Source organism: Pteropus medius, unplaced genomic scaffold, assembly GCF_902729225.1.
Source record: "Pteropus medius unplaced genomic scaffold, Ma_sr-lr_union100, whole genome shotgun sequence".
Classification (NCBI taxonomy): Eukaryota; Metazoa; Chordata; class Mammalia; order Chiroptera; family Pteropodidae; genus Pteropus; species Pteropus medius.
In genome coordinates, this window is record NW_024340693.1 from 352,586 (window position 1) to 377,181 (window position 24,596).

Consider the following 24,596-nt stretch of genomic DNA (forward strand, 5'->3'; position numbering starts at 1 on the left):
TAACAGAGCAAAAGAAAAAGGGCAAGAAATGTCAGCAAAGAGTTTGAAAGAAGGAAGAGAAGTAAGGAAAAAAGATACTAAAAGAGGGGTGTTCTGTGAATGAAAGTGGAAAGATGGGCGCACATGTGGGACGGTCTCCGAAGGCAGCTCTAAAGAAGCCCCCCAGTTGTCATCCCAAGGCTGTTTCATTGGAGTGTCAGTTACCTGCCCTTGGAGATGACTTCGTCCCACAGCACTGTGTTCAGCATCAGGCAGCTGCACAGGCCTGTTTGTTGACTGAATAAATGAATGAGTGAATGAATGAATGGCAACAGAAATTTAGATGTATACTTTTTGGAATGATTCACATTCTTAAAAACCTTGTATACTTTAGAGTCATACCTTCTGGCCCACTGCCGTCTTACTGGCTGACGATAGAGCAGGGCAGGGCTCCCACGATGGCCGTGATCCATGGTTGAAGGCCAAAGGGCAGGCCTTCCGGCGGGAGACGCTTGACTGCAAACCTACACCAGACCCAGTGCCGTGTGGGTTTTGAGTTACCCCTATTCAGGATAAAACTTTGAGGGTTTTTTTTTTTTTGATGTTTGAATGATAATATAAAAGAAGATTAAAATGAAAAAGGGAAATTGAGAATTGGATGATTCTTGAATGTTATATAAACTTTTAGATTTTTAATGCACATGGACCTTCAGCAAGTTGTTTAATCCACATTGTAGATCTTCCCAGAAATGAGACAAGACGCAGTTTATGTGATATGATAATAAGGAAACTCAGCAACAGAGAATGGAAGAGATTTAAAGATAATTTATCTGAGGTCTTGTAAGTAGTTGTGACTGAACTGGAACTATGGCACCAGCCCTGTGACTTTGGGCCCTGTATTTCTTTGTTCTTATTTGTATGTTGTCTGTAGCAGGAACATAAACAGCTTCCGTTATAAAACCATAACTAAGTCAAACAGCCCAGCACCCAGAACTCAGAGAATCAGTAAACAGGTGAACGTTTGATTGGTTCCCAGATAGTCCAAAAATAATTTCTTCTTGCATCCAAACTAGTTTATAACTCAGAGTAGTTATGAGTTCGCGCAGGTCCTAGAGGTAAGAGATGTCACCATAGGCTGGGGCCAGGCTGTTCAGCTAACAGAAAAGCCCCTTTCCCAGATCTGCAGTTTTGTCACGTGGCCTTGTGATTTTCTGTTTCTTCATCTGTAATTTATTTCTCCCGTATTTCCATGGAATAAATATCCTGGAATAAATATCCTGGAGACTTTAGAATGAAATATACTGAGTAATAAGTTTCAATCAGCTTCAAGGGCTTTGGGAAGTATTTCTCAAGGATTTTAAGATCTACTGAAAAGCCATTTAAAAGGTGACTAGTCTAATTTCATTTCATTTTCCTGGTTCAGAAATAAACCTTATCAGTATTAAATATGTGTCTTCCATCTTTCATAAACAGACTACCATCCAATGGAGATATAAACGGATTAAATATATAAACAAATACTATAAAGAAAGATCTTTGCGATCATTCTTTCTTATTCACCAGGGTAAGGGACAAATAAGAGACAAATACCTATCTTCAATACTTTGTTTCTTAAGTAAAGTTGCCTAAGTCTATTTATTAATTAGAACCATATGCCATTTATGCTACCCTGCAAAAAACTAAAAAGAAATCTATCTTGCATGTATTCCTTGTTAATCTTGGAAGATACATTTCCTTCAGACCCCATTGGAGCATTTATAAAATGATGAGGTAGATATGATGGGTGACATTTTCTCGTTTCTCACTTCAGTCCTGTGCATTCTTGGATCTGCGTGTTGCTTATGAACTTAAGGATGGAAAAGAACAGTGAAGAGTCACCTTGGGTAAGAGACATTCTTAAAAATGCATTATAAGTAGACGTGTAGCAAATTAGCAATACTGACTTGATCTGGCGCCGGAGTTATCCTTAAGAGACAAACATTGGGGCGATGGGTCTGCCTTTGTGGCTCCTCGATGCTGTAGACACCAGGTGGATGAAGCTGCAGAGTTGGTGTGCAAGGTGGGGGCAGGGGAAGGCGAGGCTGCTACCTGTGTACAGAAGCTCAGATGGGTACCACTTCATTTAAAGCCCCTGGCCATCAAGAAGCTATCCCAGCAACCACAATGGGCATAAGCTATTTTAATTTTAATTAGAAATAAACCGTAAGAATGAAGCAAAGTGATTGAATAAGCTTAGCTATGTCTAACACAGATAAACCAGGTGCTCTGTTTATGTACCTTTATCTGAGTTTTATACTGACTTTTTAGAACCTTTCTTTTTCTTTTCAAGACTAGATCTTAGTCATACACAGACACAGGATGGGGCTGGGGATCAGGTAATTTGCTCTCGTCCCCTTCTGCTTAGAGATAGCATCTTCCATGGCTTCTTAAATCCTGGAGTGACATTTTATTGATGTTTCTGTTGTCATGGAAAGTGGTTCATGAACAGAGACACTATTTTCATGATCACACAGAAATCCTGTGTTTAGAAAACAGGTCTGACTGAACACAAAAGACCTCACTCAATCCAATAAAGGCTATTATTTGCTAAAATCCAACATATTTCTGATGGTTTTCTATGTACATGGCGGTCCAGAATAAGACCGAAGATCACTGTGCTATTAGAATTCGACCTTACACCATTTGCCAGCATGTTGCTGACTGATACGTAGCTTCCATTTTTCTGTGACATATGCTGCCCATCCCCCTGCCATGTCTGACCTTGTGTGCAGACCCTGTGTCCAGGAGCTCGGTTCATGGACCGTGCTTGGTCTTCAAGGACAGGGGACACACATTTGTGCTGAGACTGAAACACCCTATATTTGGGTCTATTCCTTGTTTATGAGCAAGGACTGGCACAGGACATGTAGCAAAATGTCTGCGAATAGAGAAAACACTAATCACAATGAAGAGACGAGATAGGGCGAAGCTCGAAAGCACAGGGCAAAGGGCAGCCTCGGCAGCGGGTGGGGCGGCATTTGCAGATCCCTAATGGGAACACCTCACTGTCGTGAGAAATATCTCACTCGGTCAAAATAACGGCACACACGTGCCAGTTCTGGTCACTCTCCCACAGTCTCGGGTGAATTAGCAGGAGAGCTGCGGCACACGAAGCCTGGGATTCTTCCCTTCCTGGGCCCCCCATTTAGTATGAAACAGGAGGCGACCTGACGTTCTCCGTTGCTTAGATTTCATCTCATTAAAGGGACGCAGAATGAAGTGAACGGCAAAGAAGTAAGTTACTGCCTCAGGCTCTGGGAAAAGGAGGAAGAGCGAGAAGGGGTGGCGCGCGTGTCTTGTTACCGAGGTGCTGTGTTTCCTAACTGTATTTCTATCAGGAGAAATGAGGGTCACAGCCAGTACGCCCTCCCTGTGGCCTTTGGTGACCTTAAAATAATATGTGGACAAATGCGAAATAGAATTTTATTTACTTGATTTTTTTTTTCCCACATATAAACTTTCAGTATAAAAAACATGTTTGGGCCTCCACAAATACTTTTCATTTTCAAGAAACAAATGCAGACTTACTGGCCTTTTTGTTTAAAATAATGGGCTTTTATCTGAGTGAGCAAATGGTCCCATCAAACCACTATTCTTAAATCCCCTTTAACACTTCTTATCCGCGTGTCCTCTGAAGGCAATAGAGATTCTGCTCTGAAGAAATTATACTTAAACAATATTAAAATGTAGTTTTTGGTGGTTGGGATACCCAACCTTTCACTGGAACCTGGGCAACCTTAAGAAAAATATCTTGTTTGAGATCCTAATGCTTCTGACATTCGGTCAGAGCCAGGAAGGTGAGTGGTACTGGGCTCTGCCAGCGTGCCTCTCTGGTCACGTGCTTGACGTCACCTTGTATGAAGTTCTTTCAAAGTCACAACTTCACTGGCCGCCATCGGGCAGGCCTTGAGGTGGGTGACCATCTCAGATCCTGTGCAGCAGGATGCTGATGAGTTCATTGAGAAAGCAGGGAAAGAGACATCAGGATCGCGTTGCCTTGGCCACACTGGAATTAGATGTCGTGAATGGTTTTATTTTACGGACAGCGCTACTCAAGTTAAAGCAGACCATGCATGCAGTGCTGACACGTGGGCATTCACCAGGAGCTTGGTGGTGGTGACCAGCTGCCTATCAGCCTTCTCTATGTGGGTCCACTTGTGCATTTCAGGAACGTCGGGGTGAGAGGAAACGCTGGGCACAGCTGTCAGCACAGCTGCTAAGTAGCACGGCTGCCACGGGAGCGCTGGAGTGCTCTCTCTGTGTGGGAAGGTTGGCTGTTGGCAAAGATGAAAAACGTCGCAGGTGTCATCTTCCAAACGCAGCACTTTTGAACAGTGATCCATTCAAGGTCCAGTGATCCCCAAGCACTGCTAGGAAAGTGGTTTCATTATACTGTTCCCAAGGGTGAGTTTGTTCAAAACCCCAAGTTTAAGAGAAGAGGAGTCATCTGTCCACACAATGGATGTCGATAAACTTTTTTTTTTAGTTTGGAAAACCGATTTCCTCCGATGCCTGTGCAGCAGCTGTCTCAACTTGTCCTTGAAGAAGCTGGTGGTGAGCGTGTAGAGGATCGGGTTCAAGGCGCTGTTTACTGGCAGGAAAAAAATGACTACCCAGGAAGTGACTGTGCCTGGAGAAGAAGACAAGCATGAAAAACGGAAGTTGAAATTTTAAATAGACACCAAATACACATAACATTTGGTAGTCGATGCTGTTTTTGAGAAAGCTACCTCGTTCACTTAAGTTTTCTCTCACCGACTTGAAAACTTCTTTGTTGGAAGAGCATAAGAGCCATAAATTCAAGGTTCTACCATTTACCTTTTCTGAATTTCAGAACTACTTCAAAGATTGTTGTGAGGCCAAATGAGAGAGATATGTAAAACACATTTAAAATTCTAAATTGCTATATAATGTATTTTTCTTGTTTTCATTGCCTTTCTATATAGAAAAATAAGAAAATGAGGAAATAATTCTTAACCAATAGAGCAGGGTTCAGGAAACTTCTGGACCAGGGGTGGATGGGACTTCAGGCCTAGCTTTAGTCCTGGAGGTGGTCTTGCTTTCGTATTCCAGCCGTTCTGTGCAGAGTTCAGTCTGCTGATTTGAAGATCAACAGACAGTACATCTCCAAACTTTATGAATTCCTTTTGGGTGAAGGCTTACAAACGCTAACAGAATATTAAGGGAAAGTCCTTTGTGAGGAGAAATTTAAGGTGATACTGTCCTCTCCAGGTACATCATTTGCTTGGTAAGGATGAAATGTATTTTCCCCTTAAACGCAGCCTACTCCTAGAGTCAGACCCTTCTCAGCTATGTGACCATGGGCAAGTCACCTAGGCTCCCCAGACCCTCGCTGCCTCATCTGTGTCAGGGGGCTGATGATGATACCCGGGGCCAGAGTCAGCTCTGCGGACCAGACCTGTGACTCTCCAGCCCCACTACACTGTGCTGCCTCCTCCCATGTCATCGAGATCACTAAGAACTGCCAGCTCAGTGCCTTAGGGGGAGCAGGGGAGGGGAAGGACATCAAAAGGTATAGAAAGAAGAGCTGGGGAGGGTGTTAGAACAAACTCCACCTGTTCCAGCAGTCTCGAACCAGCAGAGCATCTTTAGTTGAAAAGCATTTATTTAATAATGCTATGGTTAAAAAAAAAAATACCGTGTAAAGAAAGATACATAAGATATTGTCCCCACTCCCCTGAAGTTTATAATTTGAAAGGAGCAATGGATACATTAAAAAAATAATGCTGACATGAGGCAGTTCATATGAGGCTCATAAGAGAGCTGCAGACAGAATGGAATGGGCGTTTAAGCAACGGAGTTGGATGGCAGTGGGCTGGGGAGAGGTCAGAAACGGCGCCACGGGAGGGAGTGTTTGGGTTGCACCTTGATGGACGAGAAGCCGTGTGGAGTAGGCTAGAGTCTTATGGGGTGAACGTATCACCCCGGTGAACAAAATAGCATCAGCAAAAGCGGGACATCAAAAACAAAAGTGCAGAAAAAAATGCTCCCCAAACTCCAACGGGCCTGGATTGCAGAATACGTGAGGGTGGGGAGGGGAGTAAGAAATGTCTTAATGCCGATTCCAGCACCAGGAATTTATTCCAGGAGCAGCGGAGGTCGAGCGACACTTCGGTCCTGTTGATTTTGGAATGTTAGGACATAACGCTTGGGACATTTGAGAAGCTGTGGCCGACAAGTCGGTTCACCAGGCCCCACCCGTGGCCAGCACTGTGCAGCTAACCCTGCTGTCTGCGTACAGCTGGCTCCCCCGAGCGGCCAGGCCATCTCTGCAGCTCCTGCTCTCGTCACCCAGCCGAGGCTCCCAATTGGCCAGCTCGATCTCTCTCTTCTGGTCGTCGCTTCTTCATCTTATGTGGCTCGAGGGACACCTATGCCCTGCTGTGTGACCAAGCTGATAGGTCAAGGGGACGCTGCGAGTGTCATGTGTCCTTTCTGCACTCAGGCATTGACAGGCCTCCTGGGGCTGCTACTTGTACATCCAACACTCACTCTTCCTTAAGGGCTTCTGGCGTGTCAGTCCCCTGCTTGCCACCGCGGTACCAAGATGGAGAAGACACAATCCTGCCCTGGATGGACTGCCCAGGTAGACTTGCCAAAGGCCGAAACAATGCACTGAATGTGACCGACCCCAAACTGCTGGACTGAGAGTTGGGGGAAAGTCCTGAGAGGTGCCAGGCAGGTGGGATTCTGGGTCCCAGACGGGCTCCAAGTTCAGCCCTCACTAACAGGAGCCGATGAGCTCTGATGGAACAGGGAGTGAGTGAGGAATCCGGCCTCTGGGTGAGCCACTCGCATGGAACACGGAGCCGAGAGTGATGAACGAGCACATGGCCAGGCTCGTGGAACACACCGGTGCCTAGGAATCACCCCGCAGAGGCCTTGGCCCCGCAGACGGAGTGCAGGGCCTGGGGCAGCTCCTGAGCGTGAACGCTTTGATTGTTACGTGTTCTCTGTGCTAAAAGCCACTCTCTCGCTCGCTTCGTTTTTCTCTAGCTCCCATTTTGACTGTTCTTGTCTAGACTGATCCACTTCCCAGTTTCTGTCTTAGAACACTGGTTATAAAACACCGAGGAAAGAAATAACCGTTTATACTGAAGTTCTAAGTATTCGTGGAGAATTTATGGAGAATTGTAAGGCACCGTGTTCTGACCTTGTCAGACAAAGGGCATAAGGAGGCACAGTGTACTTGGGAACAGAGAAGGGACTGACCTGGTATTTCCACTCGGAAGAGGGAAAGAATTTTAATTACAAATATAGGAATCCAGCAGATGGCATCAGAGAACACTATAAAAAAGAAGCGGTTTGCAACAGCCACTTCTCGTCCAATGTGATTCCGCACTTCTGACGTCTGCAGGGCCGTTTTTTGAATGGAACAGAACATAATAATATAGGAAAACACAATGATGAGAAAAGCCAGCAAGTTCACACCTGTTGGGAAAAGCACACCTATTAACATCTCGGGTGTGCACGTCGACGGTGAAAATACTGTTACTTGGCTGTTCAGTATGGTACCTCTTCCCCTGTTCTTCCAAGAAGCATTCTTTTGTATCAGCTCACTGGTACTCGGCTAAAACCCTGAGTTCAAGGCTATAGGCTGGAATGAGCTAAAGGAATCGGCTTTGCCAGATCAGAGAGAGAGTTCAAATACATGAACGGTTTATGAAGAATTCTAGACTTCTGAAATTCCGGTCTAGGTATCACGAGGCAAATGTTAGTATTTTTAAAGCAAGAAAAAGGAGCTATTTTTTTTTTAGCTCTCTGAAAATTCAAAGATTTAAGGGGTTACTGTAATAATGTGTATATCCCCCAAAATAAGTATGACCCCACTCTTTTAGCTTGTAAATATGAATATGATAACCTCGAAATGTCAAGAATAGCCTTAGAAATTTTATTCCTCACTTTTGGGGGTCTTAAATAAAAACTCATACATAGAATAAAAATACATTTTTGTTTCTTTTTCTTCAGCTTGTTTACAGTAATTTAAACGAAAAAGAAATATTTAAACTAGAAAAAATAAGAAAAACTTAAAACTTCAACTATGTGAATTACTCTTTTAGGGTTAAATATGTCCAAAAGATTCTCAGTTAACATTATTATCCTGTAATGCTGACTTCTTAGTCACTTTGTTAATCTTCTTGCTTTAATAAAAATCCTGAGTGATTATCTTATTCCCTACAGTGAATATAAAATCAAATTGTTTAAAAAAAAGGTTCATCCGAATTAGATTGTTCATGAGGCTGGTGAGGTCTAGAGAGAAAGTATTATAAATTCAAAGTGTCCTGTTGCTTTTATCCAAACTGTTTCATATTCCATGGAATCTCATTATACAGCCATCCAAGAGAATTTTATAAAATTGGTTTATCTTCGGCCTCTTGTCAGAAAGTTAAGAATAAAATAAAATGACTGTGAAAAGTGACCCTCTGGTACAAATTCTGAAAACAGACTTATAGATGATCGGAAGCCTGTGCTCTGAATGCACCGTACGGGCGTGACATGGGCGATGAGAACAGGGAAACTGTTGTCCTTGAGACTTTTCTCTAAATCCAGTTCTGTACCAAAATATAAAATTAATTTTAAAATTAATTTAAAAATTCTTATATTTTTTAAGCAGAAAGAAGGGCTCTAGGACTCCTCTCATAGGTAAGACAGGTATATATATAAAGGTGTGTGTGTGTGCGTGTGTGTGTGTGTTATTAACTCTATATCCATCTGGAATATGCCACAGGCACTTAAGTCCTTTCAGCTGACCTGCACGTCTTAACCGTAAGGCCCAGCCGCACCGGACGCCCTATGCCCTTCGTTGAGGCCGATTCCCGCTTCCTGGCTTGGGCCTCTGAGTCTTCTACACCTTCTCCTGGAACACATCTCTGCCTTCGCTGGCTAGTGCCTCCTCGTCCTTTGGGCCTTGGTTTGGACTCATTTCCACTTGGAGGCCTCCCTGGTCTCTGGGGCTCTGAGAACAGACTGTACTCCTCCTTCGTGATTTGTCAGCCTGTGACGTGAGGATGTGTTTACTTGTCTTCACCCTCCTTTCTGGCTGTAGGTCTTTGAGGGCCAGTCTGTTGTATCTCCAGTTCCCAGAATAGAGCTTGGCCTATAGTAAGTGCTTAATAAATCCACGTCGAATCAATGAATGGAATATAAGGTAACATAAGGTAATGTAACTTAACATCGTGTGTGTGTGTGTGTGTGTGTGTGTGTGTGTGTGTGAGAGAGAGAGAGAGAGAGAGAGAGAAAGGGAGAGAGACTTTCTATGAAGTGCACCTATGCTAGGAACAGCTTATAATATCCTGGGATTGACATATCCATGGAAAAAAGGGCTATAAAACAGGGTAATATGCGAGGAGTATTATTAAAACAGTGCAAATAGGGTATTTTATTTGTCAGAGGAAGGAGAGAAGGGAACAGTGGTTAGGGCCATTTCATGGTGGGCTTTAAGCGACTAATTTAAACTTGAACTTGGTAGTAGCAAGTGTAATTGAGGATCTCTGAGCAGAGGCACACAGTTCTTTCGGTCTTCGGAGGCTCTAACAGTGGTAGTGACCACATAAATAGGAGAGAAGGACCTGGAGGACAAAAGACCAATAAAGGCTAATCTAATGATTCAGGGTTCAGGTAGTAAGTTTTTAAACAAAGGTGGTGGCAGTGGGTAGAGAGACTGAAACAAATAGAAAGCAAAGGCATATTTGGATGAAAAAGAAAGGATAATAAGGCTTATTGACCACTTAGATAAAGGAGGAAAGATGAGAAGAGAGAATGGAAATGATAATACTGCCCTAAAGAGAGGACGTAGGAATGGCCTTGATTTTAAGTGAGAGCTATACCTATTAGATGATTTAAAAAAAGTTTTTGAACCTTAAAGGGCTAAACCGCTCATTCGTTTGTAACAGAGAAGGTATGGCCATTTTTTTTAGAAAATAAAATTTAAAAATAGGGGATTAAGAAAGCGGAAAAGGAAAGCGTTTTCTGAAGCATCCTTACATTGCTGACTTTCTAGCTGCATTTACCAAAAACGATAAAGCTTCCTGGTATTTCCACTCAAATCATCTCCTGTGAGTGAGTTTCCAGAATTTTATTATGATTATTTATTTAACTCATATCTAGAGTGTAAAAAAAATGAGTTCAAGTGCCTTGGTAGGGTGAGAGGGCAAGGCAGGGTGACCTAGCACTCCTCTGTCTCACAGTCACTACGCACGAATGTGAAGTCAGAGTCTGACAGATAATAAAAAAGCCATCCAGAGATCCTGACAGTATGATTTTTATACTAAACCTCTATAACAAAAAATTTAATAAGAAATTCTATAAATACGCGGCAAGAACTTTTCCTTAAAAGGGACACAGTCTCAAATACTCTCATTTACTTTCCGAAAGGAACAAATATGCCTTTGCTGAAATTTACAGCATTCCTACCAAAATTACATTTGTCCAGGAAATGAAAAATATCATTTACCTAGGAAAATTCCAAGAGAATACCCTTTGCTCCCAGTATCTTCTGTTTGGTCATAATAAAGTGGGAAACACACTCCATTCTTCCCATAAAAGTTTCCAAAATAATCTTCATTCCAAAATGGAATTATAGCTATCAAAAATCCCACAATCCAGATGCCAGTGAGGATGGCCGAGGTCTGACGTTTCCCAGGGTGAATGTTGCTGAAGGGAAAGACGATGACCAGGAACTTCTCCAACGTCAAGTACGTCAGCAACAGGACGGAGACTTCTGAGGACAGCATGGCCAGGACACCCATGAGGCGGCACTGTAGACTCTCCATCCACAGCAAGGCGTACTTCTGGTACTGCCCGCGGTACTTGATGTCAAAAAAGCCAACGAAGAACAGATAGACACCCATCAGGCAGTCTGCACCTGTGGAAGAATGGAGACGAGGTGTTGGCAGTTCCAAGCGTCTCCGTTTCCATTTTCTGAGTGGGTCTACTCCTTCACCCTCTTAAACGAACTAACGTCAACAACTACAGCAGTGCCTAGGAGCCATGGACTTCAAAAAGCGCGTTGTTTCTAAGTCCCATGCCGCATCTAAGTTTTATAATTTTAAAAAATGGTGGTGGGGTGGTAGTTTTTAAACAGTAAACAAGTATTACTTATATCATTAATAAAAGGAATACTTTTCTGGGCTTGAGTAGCGTGGGTGTTACTGTAATTGAGGGTTAAACAAAGCTGAGTTTTATCAGCCACAACCTGTCCTCCAGAATCCGTCCCTTGACTCTTCGGCTCCCTGTTACCCCGTATCCAAGATACAATCTCCAGGAGTGTGTGGGTACTAGATCCCTGAAAACTCATACGATATAGAGCAGAGCAGCCAAAGAGAGCAGACCATCATACTTCTTTAAAAAAAAAAATGCCCAGCATAGATCATTCACATGAAGTGCCACTGGCTGAAGGCCAACCTATACCTAGAATGCAGCTCACAGATGTGCCATCCTGGACCTGTATTACAGGAAACATACTTACAACAAAGGATTTTGATGGACATAGCGTGAGTCGTGTTTTCAGCTTTAATGAACGATCTCATGCCAATGACAAAAAGATTTCCGAAGCAGGTTATGAACGCGATAACCCAGACACATATTCTGAGGATATCGTTAGCCAAGAGGTCCTCACATGAAGAAATGCCGTCGGTCAGGGGCATGCATATTCGGACGTGGGGAGCGTACGAGCAGTAGCGAAAGTTTTTGAAATAACTAAAGTCAAAGGGAAACACAGAGTCACTTCACAGCAATGACACAGAAACCAAAGTCGCAGCCCTGTAGCTCTGTTAAGTATGCAACTTCACTGGTTCTGTCGGTTTTTGTTTAGCTGACGTTTTGTTAATTACGGAGCTTTTCCTGAAATATTACACTACCCTAGGCAGGGCGCTTCTTTGAAAGAAGAGCCTAGAGGATGTAGATATTCTGTGGCTTGTCTGAGGTGACGCAGGGGAGGACACAAGAATGTGAAGTCCCCGTCACTTTAGATTATTCTCTAGGGTGTTAACAAAAAGTACATCGTCGTCGTTAAATTGATCTCGAGCAGACATTCAGCCGCTGGGGTTTGGGATGCGAAGGCCCTCTGCAAACACCCTGCATTGCACTTAGTCCTAAGTACAGGCCCTTTAGCCTCTTTTTCCCTGACACTGGAAGGAAGGGGAGAGGGTGTCTCTGAGACGAGGAAAGCTCAGTCTCACTGGACGTAGGAGGAAAGCGGCCGCCTGGAACAGAGTTCTTCCCAGGGCTGGAAGGACTTAATTGATAGAGGAAAATAGGTTTGTTTGTGGTCCATATATTTACGACCTAGGTGTGTGGAATCCGCCAGCGTTTGAACTGGGGCGGTCTTCTGGCTAACTGCCATTCCTCAGACCTGCGTGTTTGGGATATTGTCCCCTGAAACTCATTCTAGTTTTGTATTCTTTTACCACCTCTTTTAGTTCATGTCTCTCCTAATCCTTTTCCTTGCCCTCCCCGTTCAGTTGGTAGACCAGCAAGCTAAACAAAGCTTGACTTTGCCACGGCGTCAAGGCCTCCCGTGATGGGACCCCCTGGCAAACCAGACCCTCCTCACCGGTCCGTCCCTTCCCGGCTCACCCCACCCAGACACGCCAGCCTTCTTCTAGCCCTCAGACCAGTCAGACGCACCCCTTTCCTCTCTGTGCTGCCAGAAGGACTCTTTCCTGGGATGTGGCCGGGGCTGCTCCCTCCCTACATCCGGGTCCCCTAGAACGTCACGTCTCTCTGACATCTCCTTCTATCCATTTAGCTTGCCATACTCATACTCACGGCATTTATTAATTGTTTCTTGTTTACTTTCCAGCTCCCAAAGCCGCATGGACGTTCCATGGGGCAGACACTTCTCTCTCCTGATCATCCCTGTGTTCTCAGGCCTGGACCAGCGCCTGGCCCACGAGAACTACTCAGCAAACACTTCTTAGGTGAGCAAATGAATGATACGTCACGCAGTGCCGCGAGGTCGGACAGAGAGATTGGTCTAGGCTCCTGATACCATCTACCCAATTAAAGGAACTTGACGTATGATTCTCTTGTTTCCTTATCCTTCCCTGGAGTCCCTGACACACACTTGACCTCTTGGTTCTCTCAGGATTCCATATGTCCACCGAATTCCGATAGAGCCCACTCGGGTCTCTCGGTGACTCAGCCTGTTCCCCCACTATGACCACGGCAGTGGTCGCAGGTGGAAGGAATGGGTTATGGGCTGGAGGTGTTTCAGTAAGTGGCGGACAAGGAAGATGAAAGAAGAACGAGGCACTTCGTAGGGACGTGACTAAGTTAACACATTTCCTGTGAACTGTCAGGTCCTTGACCTCAGCCTACGGTTCATATTGAAAGCTGCAGCTTCTCTATCAAGTTCTAAAAAGGTCAAATTTCTCTCTTCTAAGACCTCAGATTCTGCCTGCAACAAGGAAATGAAAGCCTCCATTTATTTATCTACCGGTGCCACAGAGAGAGCAATTGTAAAAACCACGTGGATATGCATCAAATGCTTGATTTTTAGTAACCGCACCTGCACAGACACAAACAAAATATTTTCCCAAAAGAGCACCTTCACACCAACCATGGCAGCACCTGCTGTGCCCAACTTGTAATCTGACACCGCATCCTCCCTATTGTTGTGGATGACAATGGTTAATTTTTGAAATCATGAACACATAGATTATACAGTTGATAAAGAAATGATCATGTCATAAACACATATATTAGCACAACTTACACAGTGCACTTTAGCCAAATATATTAAAGTGACTTATCAAAAACTACTATAAAGATTAATTACCTCCATTTTGAAGTGCACTTAGTAACAGTAACAACACCTGGAATTTATATAGCACCTTTCTTCCTAAGGGCTCAAATCTTAGAGCAACCGACTGCTCATTCATGTGAGGTGCATTAATGTTCCCAGGTCTCCTGAGTACCATTTAGCCAGTGACTTCATCTTGTGTAATGTGTGGCATTCTGGTACCCTGATCTCTTATTGGACCTCAATTGGATAAACAGCGTGTTTCCAGAGAGAAGTGTCATTCATGTCGGCACATCATAATATTGAACTCTATTTGAACAGGGACCAAAGGTGACAAAATTAAAAAGTTCTCAATAAAACGACTTTTCTTGCACAAAAACACATTGCAATGACACATTAGACAGTTAGCACTAGAATATCCGCAACATTTCGCCATGCGGTCTTCTCTGCTCTTTCATACATACATACATGTGAGAAAGATTCCTCATGGGTTGAAACATGTGTGTGTTTATATTTGGAATCTCTATCCTTACCAGGTCTCTGCAAAACAAGCACAAGAGGTTTCACAGTTTTAGGGTTTCAGTGTTTAGCAACTGCGTTCTTTGGCATATCCTAAATACCACACTCCAAAACGTTACGTTACCAATTCGAAGGAGGATGAGGATTTTACCGTTAAGCTGTCGTAGAAAATTGCCATTTCTATTTATGTACGTCGGAGCCGATTTTGTCGCTTCTTGTGCAGAATTACATTCTAATACGACACTTTCATTCATGCCTTTCATTTAAAAATGGCGCTGGTGATTGGTGTGATTACAAAATCGGCCCGATGGTTTTCTCTGAGAAACCACGGAGTGTCAGCTAGAGGGTTTCAGGCAGGAGCTGCTATGTTCGACCTGAGAGCGTCACTTCAGTGAGGCTGCGAGAATCTGGATTTCAACAGTTTTCCCTGGCCTGTGTGTCTTTAAGGGGAAAAACATGGAAGCCTAAGAGGAACCCCAATTCAGGACAATTGTTTTCCAAGACAACCGTGGGAAGCATAACTCCTTTAATTCTCCCAGCCCCATAAGATGTGTTATAGGGCTTCTTCAAATATGGGTTCTTTGAAGACCTATTTAGGACGGCACGGATCAGCGGGGCCTGCCATGTTCTCAGGAGCCAAAGATGGAGAGAGAACAATTTAAAAAGACAGAAGCCTTTTACTTTGAGGGTTTATTTTGAAAGGTGTCTGATTCTCACCCCATTTCTCTTTGGCTAATCTGAGTAAGAATCTCTCAACACACTTCCGAGTTTTCCTTTGCCTCCTGAGGCCTTCACAGAGGAGGTGCCTGCGCCTTGCTCTCTGGCCGTCTGGTACGAAGCTTAAAGGAGGGATTGTGCTGCCGGACCAGCGTGGGCCTCCCGAGTCCTTCTTCAAGGATTCTCCTCTCTTCTTTTTTTTTGCTCTCTAGCTTTCGCCTGGACTTATCACAGTTTCAGCTTTGCGTGGATTGTGTGATTATTTGATTAATAGCCTCTAGTTTCCAAAAAGCAGAAGCCACTATACCCTGAGTGCCTAAGACAGTGAGTGCTATAAAAAGGTTGGTGGCCAATAAATGTAAAATGCTTAAATGAATCTTTAGAAAAAATTAATGAGATAGTAACGAAAAGAAGAAAGAGAAGGATAGAGTAAATATAACTCTACTACTTGGACTTTGCAGAAAGGCATGACATGGTAACTGGATATGTTGCCTTTCAGAATTTGGTATATGGTGAGTAAAGGGAACGATTATTTTGCCCACATTCCCAAGGTCTAGTCTTATATTTAAAAACAATGTATTATTTATATTTTTTGTTTTTTTTTTTAATGGTCCAGCTTCTTGAGAGTGGCAACCAAATCTTTTCAGCAGTGGCTACTCACTAACGCTTGCTGAGAGAATCTAAGTGTTGCATTCCTTTTCAATAGAAAACTATTTAGCAAGGATAAAAAGTGATATTAAGACTCGGTCTTTGGAATTTGATGAAGAAAAGCTTTGGACTAAGAGTGGGTAATGTAGTACGCTGTCATGTAAAAACAAAGAAAATTAACAATGGCGATTCATGGGAAAGAAATGAAGTTCAAAGGATAACTGGCAGATTTCTTGGCACCATTTGCAAACTAACGTGTTTGAAATTTTAAAATACTAAACAAAATTAATCGTCCGAATGTTATCTTTGTGGGATTATTTTTTTCTGTGCTGATCGAAAATTTAAAATCATGCTCTGCAGACTGACAGCAAGTCGATTGCTATAGGACGGGGGGGAAGGGAAAAAGCAGGTAATTCTTACATAACTCGTACTTCACCAATGGTTTAGTAACAAAACGATTGCAAATTTAATTCTTTGTGAAAACTGTAGATGAGATTTTTCCATATGAATCTGGTTTTCAAGAAGGAGCTCTATGTAGCTCCAAACACAGAAATGGCCTTTATACATAGTTAAATGATTTTAAAAAGAAAAACGAGACTTTGTTGTCATTTAGGACCTACGTGACGGTAACCGAGGCAGTCACGACTGTCTGAGGATGTATGCTCAGATTAAAAGCCCTCCTGTGCATAAAATGGCCATTTAAAACTAGATGTGTTTCTAAGTGAAGTATATCCGCTAAGATAATAATCGACACACCGTCACATTTCACTTACAGAGACTGAAGTTGTTTAAGACTTTCGAACTGGTTCTTGTGGAGATACAAAAGAGGGTTGGACGACAGATTCCTTTTGTACCATTCGAAGGAAGAAGAAAAGAAGCATCGTGATGTTATTATTTTGGACGCTCAAGACGTGGCTGTTTAAAGCTGATGACAGCGGCAAGGAGAACTTACAGTTTTTGTAGAAGCTTCAGGTCTTTAAAAGTATGGGCTGGAAGCTCCGTTATCATATTGCTAGACAGGTCCCTGTTGGTGACAGTGAAAACCCAAAACATTACATCGGAAATAAACGACACAGTTATTACTCTTCACAATTATCATCCCATTTGATGTAACAGAAAATATGATTCAATTTAACCAACCTGATAATTTGTTACACAACCAGGCCGGGTGAGTTGGCCAAATAGACATGTTTTCCATCACTTTGAGACATGTGACATTTTGCTCATCCAGTTCCTGTCTGGAATTTCCTTTCAAACCCTCTCCAGCACATTTCCATCCTGGCTTCAATATCTACTTAATTAATTTCCTCCGTTCTAGGTACTCTGTGTACATAACTACCGTTCGTTGTTTCTGTGATCCTTCTTGCTTCATTTATGTTATATCTTGTTTATCCAACTGTATTATAAGCTTTCTGAGGTCAAAACATATGCTTTCTACTTATTTCGCATTCCAACTAAGCTAGTATTGTTGTATATGCAATATCTGCCCAGATCATCTTGAATGGGTAAGTTCACACATTTTTATATGGTACTATGTTTTTAGAAGAATTGGGAATTTAGAATTAAATATAATAGGACTGTTCGATCCAGACAGAATTGTAGGGAAGTGTTTTTACAGAATGAGGAAAAGCAATTTGTTAGGATCACAAGGAATCAGGAATCTTTAAGAGTCCAAAATATCCTTCTGAGTCAGAGTAGATGTTAAAAGTAAAACAGATGTGAAATTGCCTAAGAGTTGAACAAAAGATCTAATCTATTTGTGATGCTTTGAAGCTGCTGATGGATGTATGGGAGTTACAAATTATTAAGACAGTTCTTTCTCTAAAGAAGCTTACAATTCAAGTAAACAGCTCAATCACAGAACAAGGAAAGAATGAAACAAGTAATATTACAGAAGTACAGAGAAGAAACAGAGGCCAGAAGGGCTTGGCACAAAATACTTAAAATGATGAAAAGCAAAGACCTGCAACTGAGATTACTCTACCCAGCAAGGCTGTCATTTAGAATAGAAGGACAGATAAAGAGCTTCCCAGACAAGAAAAAGTTAAAGGAGTTTGTCATCACCAAACCAGTATAACAAGAAATGTTAAAGCGACTTCTTGAAGAAGATCAAAAGTATGAATAATAAAATGGCAATAACTACATACCTATCAATAATTACTTTAAATGTAAATAGATTCGATGTGTCAATCAAAAGACATAGGGAGGCCGAATGGATAAGAAAACAAGACCCAAGTGGCCATGGATAGACAATTAGATAAAGAAGTCCATCTATACAATGGACTATTACTCGACCATAAAAAAGATGGAAATCTTGCCATTTGCAGCAACATGGATGGACCTAGAGGGTGTTATGTTGAGTGAAGTAAGTCAGACAGAGAAAGACAAATACCATATGATTTCACTTATATGTGGAATCTAAAAAAACAAAATAAACAAACGAACAAAACAGAAACAGACTCGTAGACACAGAGAACAAACTGATTGATGGTTACCAGATGGGAGGGCGGTTGGGGGATTGGGTGAAAAGAGGAAGGAATTTAGAAGTATAAATTGGCAGTTATAAAATAGTCACAGGAATGTAAGACCAGCACAGGGAATATAGTCAGCAATATTGTAACAACTACGTGTGGTGCCAGGTGGGGACTAGACTAAAGGCAAGATCACTTCATAAGTTATGTAAATGTCTATCCACTATGCTCTACCCCTGAAATGAGTATAAAATAATATAGAATGCCAACTCTAATTGGAAAATTTAAAAAAAATTTTTTTTAAAGAAACAGAGGAAGGAGTTCTTGAACTTGGCCTGGGACATTCGGGCACGTCTGAACAAAGCTCGATGAAGGCCATGGAACAAAAGGTGAGCGAGCAGCCTTTCAGCTGAGGGTCGAGCAGGGTCAGAGCAACAGACGCTTGGAAGTCAGTGACACCTTTAGCAGGTGGAGAGTGGTCAGCGCAGGTGGAGGACAGAAGGGATGGGGAGGCGGAGAGGACGGGAGCCCGGAAGAGCGCGTGGGGGCGGTGGGAGGGCCGCGGACACCTTCCAGCCAGCGTTTCCCAGAGTCAGTCCGGGCACAGAAGCAAGGAGGAGGCCGATAAAAAGAGCGCATTCCTGCTTCGGGCCCGGAGTTATCACGTCAGAAGCTCAGGGAGGGCAGGTGGGCGCCTGCCAACACGCATTTAAAGCCACAGCTGTGATTCTTCTGAACGTAGGCATTTGAGAATGTGCCAGGGACTGTGCTAAGCAGCATGTGACAAGGAGGGAGACTGTTAACCAGGACAGAGGCGTGACATGCTCAGGGCCACGGGATGACAATTCCACCAGAAGCACGAAAGGCCATCTGAGAAGCCAGAGTCGGAGGAGTGGCCTGGCTGGAGGCTCTGGCCCCGGGCAAGCCAATGAGGGCTTCAGGGAGGCACTGGCAGGGCTTACATACGACAAGACGCGAAGCATCAAGAGAGTTAGAGGGGAAGGGAGCAGTCTGAGCCAGCCTGCCGGGAAGGGCGCCGACGCCGCTAAGATGGCGAGTCTAGGGCCAGAAGCTGGCAGTGGGGTAAGGGTCGTCTGTAGGTTTAGTTTTAACAGATTGCTCTCCAGGGGCCATCGTGACATCTAAGTGTAGAGGTCCTGCCACCTGGTGCTCCAGATGGAAGGAGCACGCCTGGGTCGTGGTGCGGAACGACAGCCACGAGTGTGCCCGGGCCAGAGCGTGACCACCAAGCAAGGTGACGGCGATCTCATACACCTAGAAATCGTCCTGCACAGTGTTGCACTGAAAAATAAAGGCTGGTCTTTGGGGGGAAAGGACTTTAGTGGCCTCACGTAAGTGCACTTATCTATCTCCAGGAGAGGTCTGCTGTCACGAAGGCACAGTGGCATCGCCCAACACTTTTGTGAACTCAAGGACCAGAAAGGCCTGTCCGAGTTAACCGTGTGGAAGCGTGAGTCTCTTTTATATCACCAATGCTGTGTGCCTTGGCCCGGGTTATCTGCGGTCCTACGAAGTGAGCTAGTGTCTCTTAATTGGGCTCTTTGTTTTGGTGGGGGGTGGGTCTGCCTGAGGGTAGGATAAGAGGAGGAGTAGGAAGTTTTTCAGTATGTGGACTCCATACCACCATTTCCTGAAATTTGTATCTAAAACCCATCCGCCCGTCCTCTTCACCCCGAAACCCAAACGCATCCCCGAGGTCTGATCAAGAAGGCCCCCGTGACAAATGAGGGAGCTCTCTTGAGTGAGCTGCCCTTAATTTTTTTTGCCATGTTTTTTTTTTTTGTAATGTATTTCATTCTAATGCAGTGCCTGCACACACTAGGCACTTAATAAATATTTGTGGATTTGGTTTATGCAATTCATTAATTAGATTAAAGTATCTTAGTTACTTACGAATTCTTTTTCCAATTACTCTCATTGAGTTATTTTCCCCAGTCTTTTCTGGGTTTTGAAAGCAGGTATAAAGAATGGGGGAGAGGTTAAGAAATTAATTTCCATTTTAGGCCTCAGATCAGGACGGGGAATTTCTTATACTAATCGGCACTATTGTAATATGAAATAATTAATTTTAACTTGCAATGACACATAATTATGTGGGTAGCCTTGAAGTAACAGCAAGACAGATGCTTTTAAAAGGCTTAGATCTACAAAACATATGTTTGAACAGAAAAAGTTCCATGAGCTCTCTGAATATTTTTCAGTGAGCCTAAGCCTCATTCTAGACTTCAGTATTTGCTTTATCTGCTCTAGAAGTCATAATTTCTCAAGGGATAACGAGCATCTTCGTTCCTGTGTTCAGTTATAATTAATTAATAATATCGCAGTCAGTCAGTTATTCAATCAGTAAGCATCTATTGAGAATTAACTTTAGCCATTAGAGGAAAAGACCTCTCAGTTTAAGGAGCTAGGAAAACTCATTTATTCCCAAACACACATACACATGAAATCACCCGAAGGAGATCGCGGGGAAATTAGAGTAGGCTACAACCACATCGAGCTCACCGTCTGGTTTTAGATGGCTTTTGACTCTAGGATAATGTTGGTTTTCTTAATGGATTTCGAATATCCAGTAGTCTACAGGATTTTGATTGCTGCTAGTGGAAAAGCAGTCTCACTAGTCATTTCAATTTATCATCGTGGAAGAAGCAATCATATTTTCCTAGTAGACAATGCTACTTACAGTTCTCCTAAATTTTTTAATGAAGAAAATGTCTTCTCTGGAACAAAATCAATTTGATTTCTAGGCAGAAACCTGTAAGACATGGTGAGAGTCAGCACTGTTGGTTTGGGTCTGCTGCAATAACCAGTTCTCTGGAGAGGCCACTGATCCAGTGGAGTTTGCTAAGCCTCCCGCGAAGTCTCAGAGCGGGGCGGGTACTGGCGTGGGAATTAAGGCGGGCGTTTGTCACTGAGGACATCCACAGGGTCTCTCCAGGAAACGCTGCCGTAAGTTATTTGAGGTGCTTGAGTGTGGTCTATCAAGCTACACTTTGTCTGGATTCTCATTATTTTAGCGAGTGTTTCTTCGCTAAAGACACACAAGTAACAACCCATTCGGACCCTGTTAAAAATTCTCAAGAAACCTTAGAGAGGAACCTTGTGGAAGGCACGTTTCTTAGGAGAGGGGCAGAAAGAGCAAAGCTGAATCAACCCCGTAGCGGTTTCTGGGGCCACAAACAAATTTTAAATCTGGTGGGTCACGGTGGTTTTATAAATCTCTCTGTCTAGAAACGGAATTCTCCAACAGAAGTGGCAGAAAGGCGGGGGCCAGCCACCAACTGCCTCCCAGAGGTGCCAGATGACATAATGGGTGTGAAAGTGATTCAAAAGCTATGTGGAGCTGCGAAATAGAAGGCATCTGTGTAACTCGTTTACTTTACCAGCGCCCTCCCCTGTTACCCATGACAAAAGGAAGAAACCCTTCGCATCTCCTGAGTGGAATAGCCTCTCCTCTCATCAAACATGCACGTCTGCTGTCCGACGGACAACCGGACAACCGTGCGACCCAGCGACAGCCTTGGCTCTTAGTTTAATGGAGAAAATTGATTTCACCGCTACAAATGGATAGACTCTGATTCTTCTTTTCCAGCCATCCAGCCAACCGACCGACCGCCATTACTAGGTGTGTACTCTGTATGGTAAACTATGATTAAAGCAAAAGCAGAATGCACGTGTTTTTAAGTTCACCAGTGCAAAAGTGCCAATTAACCAATCCGTCTGCCTTCCTGCCGCCATCAAAGGCATACTCGGCAATCAGAATCACCGGTCAGAATCTTTGGCCAATCAGAACACATTAGATGTTTTTCCCTTTAGGAGAAAATTTTCATCTATTTATTTATTTATTTATTTTTTGAGAGAGAGAGAGCGAGAGAGGGACATCAAGTGAGAAGTGTCGTTGGCAGTAACAATCGTTGTATAGCTAACCACTTTCACACACATTATCTCATTTCCTTGATCGTGGGTTTAGGTACCAGTTCAGCTGAGAGGACGCACAGAGATGGTGACTGTTTTCGGGAACAAGGAGAGCAGCTGGAGACCTAAACGCTGGCAGCTAAAGGTAAGGCTTGGCCCCAGCGTCAAAATCAGTAAATCCACGCGTGCATTTCTTAGTAGTGCAGTCTCACACCAAGGCTGTAAATAAGACACTACTTTAAAATTCCTTGTCAATGTTTCCTTGTGATTTCCAAACCTATCAGGTGGCCCCTTGTTTACCAAAGTCCACTGAGTACTTACAGCACGGTGAGTGCATCGCACGACAGGAAGGTGGAATTCGTGACATACTTTATCCCGTTGCCTTCCAAATCCCTACAAGGCATGGAGGGAAAAGATTTTTAACGTTTTGGCACAAATCGTGTGTCTAGAGGTACTTTTTCTTGATATAGTTCTGAGTTTCATTTTTACTTCCTTCCAATTTTGATGCTTCTTTTCACCTTTTAATTGACGTCGGAACTTAATAAAATTGAGGGAAACGGCAGCCCAACACTTCGTGAGCGTCTGTGTGTGCTGGATGCCATGCTGTTAGTTACCATCGTGTTGCCACTGTAATAGCAGTAACTGTCACTTATTGGGTTTTTACACCGTCGGGTACTACTCTGAGTGCATAACACGGTGCTCCTGCCACGTTTTGTCAAATCAGGAGACACACAGCCAGTGAGTGCTAGAATCGACCTTCTAACCCGGATCCGTCTAACTCTACAGCCTAGACACTTGACCATGGCATGACAGATCGCTACGGCTCACGTTCTGCCAGCATGTGGTATGTGTTTTAGTCTGTAATTTGCTGAAGGAGGGACTCAGGCCAAAGTTATCTTCCAAATCCTGAACACCAGGGTCGGGATTTGCTTCTCGACCTAAGCAAGGGAGATCCACCGTTCTTTCTGCCTCAGCGAGCCCTCTGTGCCTTAAAAGCCTTCGATAACAGGTATATAAATAAATATGAAAAATAAAAGTAAGTATACACAAGGCCACCCAGTAGTGCCGTCACTAGTAATTCTGAGGCTGGTTCCGAGAGGAACAATAGCTGAAGTGCTAAATTGTATCGTCCTGTGGGAATCGAGTCCCCTGATTTGACATGAGAAAAGTTCTGGGGACTCTTACAGGGCAGGACATCGCTTCCTGCGACCACACTGCCTGTCTCAGGGGACCATGAAAATGAACATGACAGAGAATGGTGGGTAGCGGTAGCGAAGCCATGAAGGGATTTAAATGAATGTGTAAACAAGTATTGATTAAAAGCTAACAAGGAATGGAGATAGGTTAGCGCTTTCATTTAAGGAGGATTTGTTGAGTGCCCATTATGTGCGGATCACCATGCTAATGCTGGAGTATGGAGTCATGAGACAGGTTTCTGCCCTCATGGAATTTTTAAGATGTAGGGGACACACAGGCAAACCAGTGGTTCCATGATGGTAGTACAGTGAGGGTAGAAAGTGGGAGTCTGTTCATGCTATAAGGGGAACCAGAGGCAGCCACTGAAATTGGTTGGCATGTCAGGGGCGGCTTCCTGGAGGTGATGTTTAAGTGAGCTTGGGAAGGCAGTGGAGTTAACCAAAGGAATAAAGGAACAAGGCTTTTCGAGCTGAAGGAACAATATGCGCTGGGGGAGCTGACCGCAGGGGCCGTGGTTTGGTGCATCTGGAAGGAAGGCATGCGAAGGGACGGGCCGGGGGAGGGGACAGGGACCGAGTCTCGGGGGGGCTCACGGGGGAAGTTTGAACTTTACCGTCACACCTGTGGGAACTCTCAAGAGATTTTTAAACCAGGAAGTTACATGATTGGATTTTAGTTCTGGGGGAAAAAAAGCGTAGATGGGCTTTTTATATAACCGTGAATTAGCTTCATGGTTAGTTTCCGTAATCTATGCAAATAACAAATGAGCTCCAACGTGCATACTCACAGCCAGTTGAGTTGAGGCATTCCGGCACACATCTGCTTGGGGAGGGCTTCTAAGTAGTTATTAACCATAGACCTTTACACAAAGAAGGCATTAATTAGAAACAAAATGACGTGCCACTTTAGAAGCAGTGTTTTTACTATTTCTACAATGTGGAATCTTGCACGCTAAAATCGACATATTAGGATGAAGAATATAAACATAACTTTCTCTTCAAAACTGGTGTCTAGATATACGTGTGGCTCGGATAAGGGAGCTGATGTCAAAGGAACTACGAATGCATCAGGCAGACCAGTAACCTAGGAATAAACCTTATACAGTTTAATTTTACGAGCTGAAACAAAAATTCACAGAAGGTGATCATTTGAAGTTCATGATCATTTTTCTCATGAATTTCAAATTTTCAATCCTTCCCAGCATCATACATCCAAAGTTTCTCCTTAAGGGACACATTAATCATTTATAATATTAAAAAGGCCACGCCAGAAATAGCATTAGATCTAAGAAGTGATATAGGGGCCATTTGGGAGAAAGAAAACAACTC

At 43.4% G+C, this 24,596-nt stretch overlaps 1 protein-coding gene across 1 annotated transcript in view; it reads right to left on the reverse strand.

Moving 5' to 3' along the window:
• Positions 1-4,091: 4,091 nt before the first annotated feature.
• The window catches only part of RXFP2 (relaxin family peptide receptor 2), a 105,688-nt gene continuing 85,183 nt past the window's right edge, over positions 4,092-24,596 (reverse strand). The window contains exons 10-19 of the mRNA XM_039863320.1: positions 24,056-24,127; positions 22,393-22,464; positions 20,840-20,911; positions 16,620-16,691; positions 16,441-16,512; positions 14,252-14,323; positions 11,507-11,736; positions 10,493-10,903; positions 7,252-7,470; positions 4,092-4,648 (exon numbers count right to left, since the gene is read on the reverse strand). Of these exons, the coding sequence (XP_039719254.1) occupies positions 4,389-4,648; positions 7,252-7,470; positions 10,493-10,903; positions 11,507-11,736; positions 14,252-14,323; positions 16,441-16,512; positions 16,620-16,691; positions 20,840-20,911; positions 22,393-22,464; positions 24,056-24,127 (1,552 nt within the window). The 3' untranslated portion in view covers positions 4,092-4,388. The remainder of the gene's footprint in view (positions 4,649-7,251; positions 7,471-10,492; positions 10,904-11,506; positions 11,737-14,251; positions 14,324-16,440; positions 16,513-16,619; positions 16,692-20,839; positions 20,912-22,392; positions 22,465-24,055; positions 24,128-24,596) is intronic.